The sequence below is a fragment of the Anolis sagrei genome, chromosome 6 (assembly GCF_037176765.1).
Source record: "Anolis sagrei isolate rAnoSag1 chromosome 6, rAnoSag1.mat, whole genome shotgun sequence".
Taxonomy (NCBI): domain Eukaryota; kingdom Metazoa; phylum Chordata; class Lepidosauria; order Squamata; family Dactyloidae; genus Anolis; species Anolis sagrei.
Genome location: NC_090026.1, coordinates 7,687,633 through 7,699,318, shown reverse-complemented (window position 1 = coordinate 7,699,318; position 11,686 = coordinate 7,687,633). Strand labels below are relative to the sequence as shown.

General features: G+C 41.6%; 1 protein-coding gene across 1 annotated transcript; it reads right to left on the bottom strand.

Annotated features, from left to right (window-relative positions):
• Window positions 1–609: 609 nt before the first annotated feature.
• CIDEB (cell death inducing DFFA like effector b) lies at window positions 610–11,328 on the bottom strand. Its single transcript, XM_060779963.2, has 5 exons — window positions 11,132–11,328; window positions 6,987–7,131; window positions 4,288–4,437; window positions 3,519–3,709; window positions 610–967 (listed from the first exon to the last, which is right to left on the bottom strand). The coding sequence occupies exons 1-5, from the start codon at window positions 11,170–11,172 to the stop codon at window positions 829–831; spliced, it is 666 nt and encodes a 221-aa protein (XP_060635946.2). The 5' UTR covers window positions 11,173–11,328; the 3' UTR covers window positions 610–828.
• Between the last annotated feature and the right edge of the window lie 358 nt (window positions 11,329–11,686).

The window sequence follows — 11,686 nt, the reverse complement described above, 5'->3', positions numbered from 1 at the left end:
TAAAAACCCTTAGAGGCCAGCCTTAGTTGGTCTATTCCATTTGCCTGAATAGAGCTCCTTTGCTGGACTCCTCTTTTCCCTGCAGCAGAGCTACAGAGAACAGCGGCTTGGGTATTGTCTGGTAACCCTAGGCCCAAGCAACCCAAAACAGGCATCCTTAGCACCTGCATTCAGCATTATTCTTATACCTTCAGTCCCAGTGACAACAGAAGCTTTTGACCAGCTGAAGCTTCACAGGAAAGAAGATTGAGACAGCTTATAAGCACTCGCTTTGCACCAGAGGCAGAACACTAGAGAGATGACTGCAGCCAGCAAAAGTTCCTTTTGTAATGTACTGTTTTAAGTTACCTTATGATAGTCCCGGTGGAGTTAACCCTTTATTCACCTTGTTTTCAGTAAACTCATTTTGGTTATTTTTTTTCACCTTGCCAAATGTGCCTCTATCTGCTAAGGGTCACTGAGTTCCTCACTTTTGGGATTACCAACTCCAAGCACATTGGCTGTGAGAGTAGCAGTTACCGTCAACTGGGATCGATATTATTGAGTTGCATCAAATCCATTGACTCAATACACCAAGAGCTTTTATATTATGCCAAGCACACACTTAAGTTGTTTAAAGCTATGATAGCCACCATTTATTGAACATGTTGGTGCCCTCTTTTAGTATGAAGGAGCAGGAAGAGTAAAGCAAAGTCCTAGTTTGAGGTCCTCTGAGGTTGCACCCATTTAATTGGTGGCTCCAAATGGAGCTTTGGCCAGCTGTGGGTGGAGCGCATTGCATGCATTGCAGGAAAGAATCACACTTCTGTGTAGGATGGAAGGAAGGCTTCAGTCTTCGTAGGCACGCAGCCTGGCACGTTGATGCCAGTTGTCGCCACCCTCCAAGAGCCGACGGATATAGTGAGAGGCACCCAGAAGGATGTGCCCAATGCCTTGCATGACGGAGGAGGTCACACGTAAGAACTCCCTTGAGGCAAAGAGAGAGAAAACAATTATATATAGGTTGAGCATCCCTTATTTGTCCCCAGATAGCAACCCCTTTAAGTTTGTGATGGTTCAATGTTCATATACTTTGATACAAACATTCATTAAACATCTTGGGCCTCAAATTTCTAGTCTACGGATAAGGTGTATAAGAAACATACCGTATATACTTGAGTATAAGCCGAGTTTTTCAGCCCTTTTTTAGGCTGAAAAAGCCCCTCTCTGCTTATACTTGAGTCAACGTTTATTATTTTACTCTGTTGTTGTTACATTTATTATTTTACTCTTAGTATTATTATTATTATTATTATTATTAGTAGTAGTAGTAGTACATTTACATTATTTTACTCTTATTACATTTCTTACTCTATTATTATATTTATTATTTTAGTCCATTTATTATTATTACATTTTTATTTTTATCTATATATTATTACATATATTATTTTCTTTATCATTGTTATTACATTTATTATTTTACTCTATTATTACTGTTATTATTAAATTTCAATTATTATACTATTATTACATTTCTTTTTTCTGAATTAAATCTTTATTAGTATTTCCAAATATTATAAAGTTTACAGGGAAAGAGTGAGAACAATGAGGAATAGTAAAGAGTGAAAAGGAAAATTAATAGAAATTTACCTAGATAGAAAGAAAGAAGAAGAAAAAGATTATTTTAATCTTTTTATTATTATTATTATTACATTTATTATTTTACTCTCTTGCCTTGATCTGTCTTGATATATATAATATTATATATTATAATATATAATATATAATATATTATATATTATATATTATAATAACAATATTGTTATTATTACATTTCCATTATTTTACTTTATTATTACTTTTATTACATTTATTATTTTACTCTCTTTATTATTAGTGAACAGGAGCTCCCGGTGGCACAGTGGGTTAAACCACTGAGCTGCTGAACTTGCTGTCCGAAAGGTCATAGCTTCGAATCCAGGGAGCAGCATGAGCTCCTGCTGTTAGCCCCAGCTTCTGCCAACCTAGCAGTTCGAAAACATGCAAATGTGAGTTGATCAATAGGTACTGCTGTGACAGGAAGGCAACGGTGCTCAATGTAGTCATGCTGGCCACATGACCTTGGAGTCGTCTATGGACAATGCCGGATCTTCGGCTTAGAAATGGAGATGAGCACCAACCCCCAGAGTCAGACACGACTGGACTTAACGTCAGGGGAAAACCTTTACCTTTACTATTATTATTGAAAGGATACGTAAGCACATTTCCCTTGAAGAAGGTTAGAACAATGGTTTAATCAGAGTTGGACACTCTTATCATAAATTACAGTTTTATGTAAATATTCAAAAACATTCAACCTTCTGATGCCTCAATTAATGTAACTTCATTGGTATCTATTTTTATTTTGAAATTTACCAGTAGCGGCTGCATTTCCCACCCTCGGCTTATGCTTGAGTCAATACATTTTCCCAGTTTTTGTGGTAAAATTAGGTACCTCGGCTTATATTTGGGTGGGCTTATACACGAGTATATATGATAATTTTTTTTTATTTCTATTTGGGACCTGATCACATTGGGATATAATGTGTTTATATCAGTATGCATCCTGTAGTTTTTTGAGGCATACTGTATTGAGACAAAATTCATACTCTCTCCATCACTTCCGAATTGTTATGATTCTTATGATTTGAAAATACTGTGCTTTGACTCATCACACCATGGAAAGCTGTCTCCTCCCAATCCATTCAAATGCTTCCCTATGTCACTTCTTACAATTTGTTTTCTCTAATATTGTGCAGTGATGCAGCCTGGAAGTCTCAAACTACTGTACTTGTGAGATTTTAGCTGTTGGAATGCATACTGATTTTCACATGTAAAAACACTATAATATAATAATATAATATAATATAATATAATATAATATAATATAATATAATATAATATAATATAATATAATTGTTAATATATTATTACATTATATAAATATATATATAATTATATTATATAAATATATTATTAACACCATAATATAATAGTAAATAAAAAAACATGATTATAATCTCGTTTCCAGTTACTCAATTTCTGCAACATTTTGCAGATGGATTACAATGGATTACTGATGGAATGGAGCAAATATCATGCGATAGGACCCCTTTCACAATTCTGTTCAAAGAGTCATGAATTGAGTATTTCCCAATGTGATAACTTCTGCCAACCTAGCAATTTGAAAACAGGCAAATGTGAGTAGATCAATAGGTACTGCTCTGGCAGGAAGGTAACAGCACTCCATGAAGTCATGCTGGCCACATGACCTTGGAGGTGTCTATGGACAACGCTGGCTCTTCGGCTAAGAAATGGATATGAGCACCAGCTCCCAGAATTGGACACAATTGGACTTAATGTTGGGAAAACCTTTATCTTTAACAATGTGATAAAGTCCTTGGATCCCATCGCCAATATATGTCATTATGGACCTTTAATGCACAGTGGTCTGTATCCTTCTAGGAGGGAGGAAGAAAGATGCTTTGCAAGCTCACCTCAACACTTTTTTGGGTCCCAGGCACTTGAAGTCACAGCTCATGGAGTAGAGCCCATAGAACGTGGCCGAGATGTTAAGGCTGCCAAAGAGGTCACGAGGGTTGAGCTTGTAGATGTCGAACGTGATGCGAGCAATGTCCCGGCTGTTTCGGGGCTTTTCACCGCTTAGTGCATATGACCGACCACCTCCCTGTCAGTGGAAGGATAAAGAAAGAATCATAGAATCATTGAGTTGGAAGAGACCTCATGGGCCATTCAGTCCAACTCCCTTCCAAGAAGCAGGAAAATAGCATTCAAAGGTTGCGCAATTGTAGACAGGTAGGCACAGGATACTAATTTCAGGATGATTTTTTTTTTCGTGTCAGAAGCGACTTTCGAAACTACAAGTTGCATCTGATGTGAGAGAATTGGCTGTCTGCAAGGATGTTGCCCAGGTGATGCCCAGGTGTTTTACCATCCTGTGGGAGGCTTCTGTCATGTCCCGGCATGAGAAGCTGGAGCTGACAGATGGGAGCTCACCCTGCTCCCCAGATTTGAACCTCTGACCTTTTGGTCAACAGTCCTGCCGGAACAAGGGTTTAACTAATTATTGGGATGAATAATTGGTCAACAACCACTGCTGGCATCTTGGAGGGGTGGATGGAGCAAGGGGTGGTGGAAGGCATGACCATGTCTGGCTATAGGGACATTTCCAGACCCATGGTTCATCTAGGTCTTTGCACAAAGGAAACCACAGGCAGCGTTTATGGTTTCCTTCTCCCTCCTCACCTTGCTGTGACTCCACTTTTGGCCCTTTTCCAGCACCATCACGGTTGTGTTATCTTCCAAGGCCTCAAAAAACTCTTCAGTCTCCACCAAAGTACCGTCCTCCTCCAACACCAAGGACATGATGCCCGACACCAGCAGTGTCTCCCTCACCTGAGAAAGAAGAAAACATCCTGTCAGTTGCAAGTCAAAATTGTATATATCTTTTTTACTCCTGGCAAAGATTGGTGTTTGCTCCCTCCCTCAACACCAATCATAGATCTCTGACTATGGGAATGGGACTGGGGTCTATCTATATTCCTGTAGTGGTTCCCAACCTTGGTCCTCCGGGTGTTTTGGACTTCAACTCCTAGAAATACCCGCCATCTTACCAGCTGTTAGGAATTGTGGGAGCTGAAGTCCAAAACACCTGGAGGACCAATCAGTTGTGAAATGATTACCTCATCTATAGGGATACCAAGGTGCTTGTTGATAAAGCTATTGTCCTCCCAACCCTGCTATACGCCTGCGAAACGTGGACTGTCTACAGACGTAACATACAACTCCTGGAATGATTCCATCAGCGCTGCCTCCGGAAAATCCTGCAAATCTCTTGGGAAGACAGGCGGACAAACGTCAGCGTGCTGGAAGAAGCAAAGACCACCAGCATTGAAGTGATGGTCCTCTGCCATCAGCTCCGCTGGACTGGCCACGTCCAGATGCCCAACCACCATCTCCCAAAGCAGTTGCTCTACTCCGAACTCAAGAACAGAAAACAGAATGTTGGTGGGCAGGAAAAGAGATTTGAAGATGGGCTCAAAGCCAACCTTAAAAACTCTGGCATAGACACTGAGAACTGGGAAGCCCTGGCCCTTGAGTGCTCCAGCTGGAGGTCAGCTGTGACCAGCAGTGCTGCAGAATTTGAAGAGGCACTAATGGAGGGCGAGAGAAACGTGCCAAGAGGAAGGCGCATCAAGCCAACCCCGACCAAGACTGCCTTCCACCTGGTAACCAATGTCCTCACTGCGGGAGAAGATGCAGATCAAGAATAGGGCTCCAAGTCACCTACGGACCCACCAGAACACTAATCTTGGAAGGCTATCCTACTCGGCCAATGAGGGATCACCTAAATAAGTACCTCATCTATTGATGGATCTTGGCAGATGGGGTAATGATTTTGTATCTGGTTATGAAAACTAGGCCAATATTTATCTGTGTCTTCTGGCCTGACAGAATGGGGTTGGACTGGATGGCTCTTGTGGTGTCTTCCAACTCTGTGATACCATGACACCTCCTGCTCTCTACCAGCCAGTCAAAGTCCATGAAGAAAGAATGCATTGCAACTTCTTCCTAATGTACAGATGGAATCTCCTTTCTTGTAGTTTGAAGCCATTGTTCTGTGTCCTAGTCTCCAGGGCAGCAGAAAACAAGCTTGCTCCCTCCTCCCTAGGACTTCCCCTCACATCTTGATCTATGGCCCTCATCATGTCTCCTCTCAGCCTCCCCTTCTGCAGGTTAAACATGCCCAGCTGTTTAAGCCGCTCCTCATAGGGCTTGTTCTCCAGACCCTTGATCATTTTAGTCACCCTCCTCTGGACACATTCCAGCTTGTCAACATCTCCCTTCAATTGCAGTGCCCAGAATGGGACACACTGTGATTCCAGATGTGGTCTGACCAAGGCAGAGCAGAAGGGTAGCATGACTTCTGTGCTGGTACGGCTGCACCAGGAGCTCCAACTTTATTTTCTTTCTGTTAATCTGCTTGCAGTTATAGGGCAGGCCTCCTGTCCATCATAATTAAGCTTTGGTTCCGCCCATTGTTCTGGGCTCTGGGAGGGAAAGGAGCCATTTTTTGGGCAGTCTCACACAAGGTAGCTAAGCTATAGGACATAGACCAGCTCGTTCCGTAGAAAAGCTCCTTTTCTCAAGAGCATCCAGGGGAAATAACCATCCAGGGAAAAAGGAGCATCCAGGGGAATTAACCATCCAGGAGAAAGGTCCCAAAGGGTCTGGCTGAGAGCTCACAGCCTCTCAGCCTCACAGCATCGGAGGGAACAGCCCTGAAGTTTCTGAGAATTCTCGAAGGGAGAACAGCATTACAGACCCACGGAACTCCAGCTGAAATATCTTCAAGCTTTGGCTGGTAGGTCTACTCGATACCCAGACACATCTGGAGTCGGTAGTAGGTCCCACACCCAAGAGGCATAGATAGAAAGCAGCCTGGGAGAGGTTAAAAAGGGTTCTTCCTACAGAGAAAGTTTAGTCAATCAAAGCCAGGTACCAGTCCATTGAGGACTAGACTAAGAAAGCCTTGAAGTGTTGTTTGAACCATTGAAGATTTGTTGTTTGCTCCATAAAAAAGACTTTGTTGCATCATTTAAGACTCTAAAGACCATCACTTCGGAAAAATCCCCGAGAACCTCTCTTTGAGGCACCCCTGGCATCCCGCTGGGCTTAAAGTATACGTCCTATAGAAAGGTACAGCTATTACAGGCCCAGCGCGCGACAGAACAACTTCCCTGGATCTAGACACTAGACTCCTGTTTATGCAGGCCAAAATCTCATTGGCTTTTTTTTGGCGCCACATGACATTATTGGCTTATGTTCATCTTCCCATCCATGAGGATTCCAAGATCTTTTTCACACGTCCTTCTGTTGAGCCAGGCATCGTCCCCCATTCTATGTCTTTAACTTGATGAGTTAATGGAAGAAAGGCTTCCTACCTTCACCAGCAACTCCTGCAAGGTCCCTGCCATCAACCCCTTACGGATGCTGCGTTTGTGGTCACAAACCCGGAAGGGGCGCTGCGGTGGAGGGCTAGGTGACCAGACGCGTCGGGTGAGTTCTGTACCTGCATTCGATACTGACCTGGGGAGACAGAAACACAAACTTAAGACACTGTATCAGAAGACTAATCTGACTTCCAAAATCCACCATAAAAGCCAGTCAGCTGTTGTGAGTGATTGAACAGCTCTGGTAACTTCATGACCGGAGTCATCAAATAGCACACAGCTCTCTAAAGTCACAAACCTCTTTTGCCCAAGAGGGCTGGTGGCTATTAAGGTGGGTTTTGAAGGGGAGTGCTACCACAATCAGAAGGGTGAGTAGTTGCATTGTCTTAAGTCTATTTTACGACATTTTAACATGACACCGGTTTGGGTGTCCATTGCATACTTACAGCAGGTTCTGGGAAGGATTTTGGATTAGTAGAGGTTGAATATCCCTTATCCCAGTGTTTCTCAACCTTCCTAATGCCGTGACCCCTTAATACAGTTCCACATGTTATGGTGACCCCCAACCATAAAATTATTTTTGGTTGCTACTTCATAGCGGTCATTTTGCTACTGTTATGAATTGTAATGTAAATATCTGATATGCAGGATGTATTTTCATTCACTGGACCAAATTTGGCACAAATACTGAATACTGGTGGGGTTGGGAGGGGGAGGTTGATTTTGTCATTTGAGAGTTGTAGCTGCTGGGATTTATAGTTCACCTACAATCAAAGAGCATTCTGAACTCCACCAATAATGGAACTGAACTAAACTTGACACACAGAAAACTCATGACCAACAGAAAATACTGCAAGGGTTTGGTGAGCATTCACCTTGAGTTCTGGAGTTGTAGTTTAGTTACATCCAGACAGCACTGTGGACTCAAACAATGATAGATCTGGACCAAACTTGGCACGAATACTCAATATACCCAAATGTGAACACTGGTGGAATTTGGGGAAAATAGTCCTTGAAATTTGGGAGTTGTAGTTGCTGGGATTTATAGTTCACCTACAATCAAGGAGCATTCTGAACCCCACCAATGAGAGAATTGGGCCAAACTTCCCACACAGAACTCCCATGACTAACAGAAAATACTGTGTTTTCTGATGGTTTTTGGCAACCCCTTTGATACTCCCTCATGACCCCCCCCCCCCAGGGTCCCGACCCCTAGGTTGAGAACCACTGTCTTATCCAAAAGGCTTGGATTCCACATTGGGTCTCAATCAAGAGAGATAAACAAGATAACAACTGCTACTCAATGACAACAAATGAAATAAACCGGTATTCTATTTAAGACAATCCCATAGCCTCCACATCAAATCATCATAGCCCAGCTATTGGAAAGGACTGACAACTATGCGTTAGCACAGGCATGGGCAAGCTTCAGACCCTTTAATACAGTTCCTCATGTTGTGGTGACCCCCAACCATAACATTATTTTCATCACTACTTCATAACTCATTTTGCTGTTACGAATCGTAATGTAAATATCAGATATTCAGTATGTATTTTTATTCATTGGACTAAATTTGGCACAAACACCCGATATCCCCAAATTTGAGTACTTGTGGGGGTGGGTGGGGGGATTATTTTTGTCATTTGGGAGTTGTAATTGCTGGGATTTATAGTTCACAATCAAAGAGCATTCTGACCTCTACCAACAATGGAATTGAACCCCCAGGTTGAGAAACACTGTTTTAAGGCATTAGTTGCCTATATGTAAAACTGCCTTGAGTTCCCTTTGAGAAAAGCGGGGTATAAATAGGGTAAATAAAATAAATAAATATTTATTTATATTATTTACCCTATTTTTACTCTTTTCAAGCATTGCTGTTGCTTTGAGATTCCTCCCTCTTTCTCTAAAGTTGGGGAAGGACAGTCCAAGCTTTCATGATTAGTGTATCATTAATTTATATCCTTCCTTTCACCTACAACTGCTTTCTAAAATGGTCTTAATTAACCCCCTTTAGCATAATGTATCAACAGGGTGATGTGGAAGCATTTATTACCATATCTTTTGGTCATTGTAGGACATCAGTGTCAGAGTCCAAGTTCCACTCTGAGAAGGAAGTGACAGCAAGAACTATCGCTGCACTTGGGCTTGGCTGATAACATTAAAATATAAACATTATCTTTCCAAGAGTCAAGGTTGTTTGTATCATCTCCCTTTGGTATACATTCACAATATAAAATGTTTTTAAGTTTAACATTGGAATTTAATGGTTCGTTCCATACAAGCTTGAACAAACATAGCTTCATCTAATGTTAGAAATTAAGCAGAATCTGATCTATTTGGATGGGAAACTATCAGAACATAAACCAGGGATCCCCACAGGGCCAATAAACAATCCTGAGAGCCTTATGGTCGTATCCACATTGCAGCATTATAGCACATTGACATCACATTCACTGCCATGGCTCAATGTTATGGAATACTGGGAGTTGTAGCTTTGTGAGATATTGATCCTTCTCTCTCAGAGAGCTCTGGTGCTTCGGCAAACTACAAAACCCATTATTTTGTAGGCTGGGTCTATAACAAAGTAGTGTCAAAATGCTATAATTTTACAATGTGGATAGGGGAGTTATCTGCCCACAGTTACAGCCCTTCCATCATCATCATCATCATCATCATCATCATCATCATCATCATCATCATCCAAGAATGGGCAACTTGGAAGTCCCTGAACAGACTCAGAAGTGGGATGTGCAGATCAAAAGACAACCTGGCAAAATGGCACTACCTAAAAGAATCCCACACCTTATGTGACTGTGGAGCAGAACAGACAACTCTGCATCTGTATGCTTGTCCACTATGCCCTGCCTCATGTACAGAGGAAGAATTGTTGGAGGCTACAGACAATGCCATTGCTGTGGCCCGTTTTTTGGTCAAAATATATTTAGCCACCTGCACTCCTATTTTTATCGGTTTTATACTAGTTTATGCAATGCTTTTGATACAAAATAAAATGAAGTCATCATCATCAAACTTTATTTATATCCCTTTCTCCCCATAGGAACTTAAGATATCTAACAACCACACAAATCTAATAACAATGCAAAACAAAACAAATACAAAAATAAATATTAGAGTGTGGATATAAAGTTAAAATACAGTTAAACTTACATTTATAACTCACTAGCCGTCCCCTGCCACACATTGCTGTTGCCCACATGGGGGTTCTGTGTGGGAGGTTTGGCTCAATTCTATCGTTGTTGGGGTTCAGAATGTTCTGTGATTGTAGGTGAACTATAAATCCCAGCAACTACAACTCCAAAATGTCAAGATTCTATTCTCCCCAAACTCCACCAGTGACCACATTTGGGCATATTGAATATTCTTGTAGAGTTTGGTCCAGATCCATCATTGTTTGAGTCCACAGTGATCTCTGGATGTAGGTGAACTACAACTCCAAAACCAAAGGACATTGGCCACCAAACCCTTCCAGTATTTTCTGTTGGTCATGGGAGAACTGTATGGCAATTTTGGTTCAATTCCTTCATTGGCAGGGTTCAGAATGCTCTTTGATTGTAGGTGAACTATAAATCCCAGCAACTACAACTCCCAAATGACAAAAATCAATTTTTTTGAGTGAAGGACATACATTGGGTTGTTAGGTGTCTTGTGTCCAAATTTGGTGTCAATTCGTCCAGTGGTTTTTGAGTTCTGTTAAGTCCACAAACGAACATTACATTTTTATTTATATATATTTAGAATTCTCAGCCTAAGAAATCTTGGGATTCACTACACTACAAATCCCACAAAATGGTCTTAGATGGAGTCAAACCTCCTGTCACTTCAATTCCAGAATCCATAGCTTAGAGTGTCTGCACATTATAGAATTATTACATACCAAATGCTATGTAATAATAGGGATTCTAATATGGGGATGTTCTCGACAACAGGGAGCTCTTTGGCTGGGAAGGCGAAAGACCTTGTAAAGCTACAACATCCAGGCTCCCATAAGCATTGAACCTTTGCAATTGGTATCAAAGTACTATCAAACTGCATTCAATCTACAATATAGAATCCTCCACCCAACTTCCCTCTTTCACTTTGAGGGCCTGATCCTTCATTATCCCCAAATGCTTACTTTATCAAAGTTGTAGGCACCAAAGCATTGATATACTCCATAATGCAAGGAAAGGACTTCTGGGCTTCTATGAAGACTAGCGTTTCTTTTTCCTTCCTTCCGTCTTTCCTTCTTTCTTTCCTTCCTTCTTGTTAGCGTTGTTGTAAAGAGGCAACTAGTCGGTCTGTTTTGTCTAGCTGGACTCTGGACTTTACTGCTCATGCGCAGGGAGTTGTTGTGGGGGGAAATTGGGGGCAAATTCCAAGTTGAGTCACTGAAAGCAGGGCTGGATAATTGAGTAACTTCAGGGTTCATGCTCTGAGTAACATCAGAGTTAGAATCATAGAGTTGGAAGAGACCTCGTGGGCCATCCAGTCCAACCCCATTCAGCCAAGAAGCAGGAAAATCGCATTCAAGGCACCCCCGACAGATGGCCATCCAGCCTCTGTTTAAAAGCCTTCAAAGAGGAAACTCCACCACACTCCGGGGCAGAGAGTTCCAGTGCTGAACAGCTTTCACAGTGAGGAAGTTCTTCCTAATGTTCAGGTGGAATCTCCTTACCTGTAGTTTGAAGCC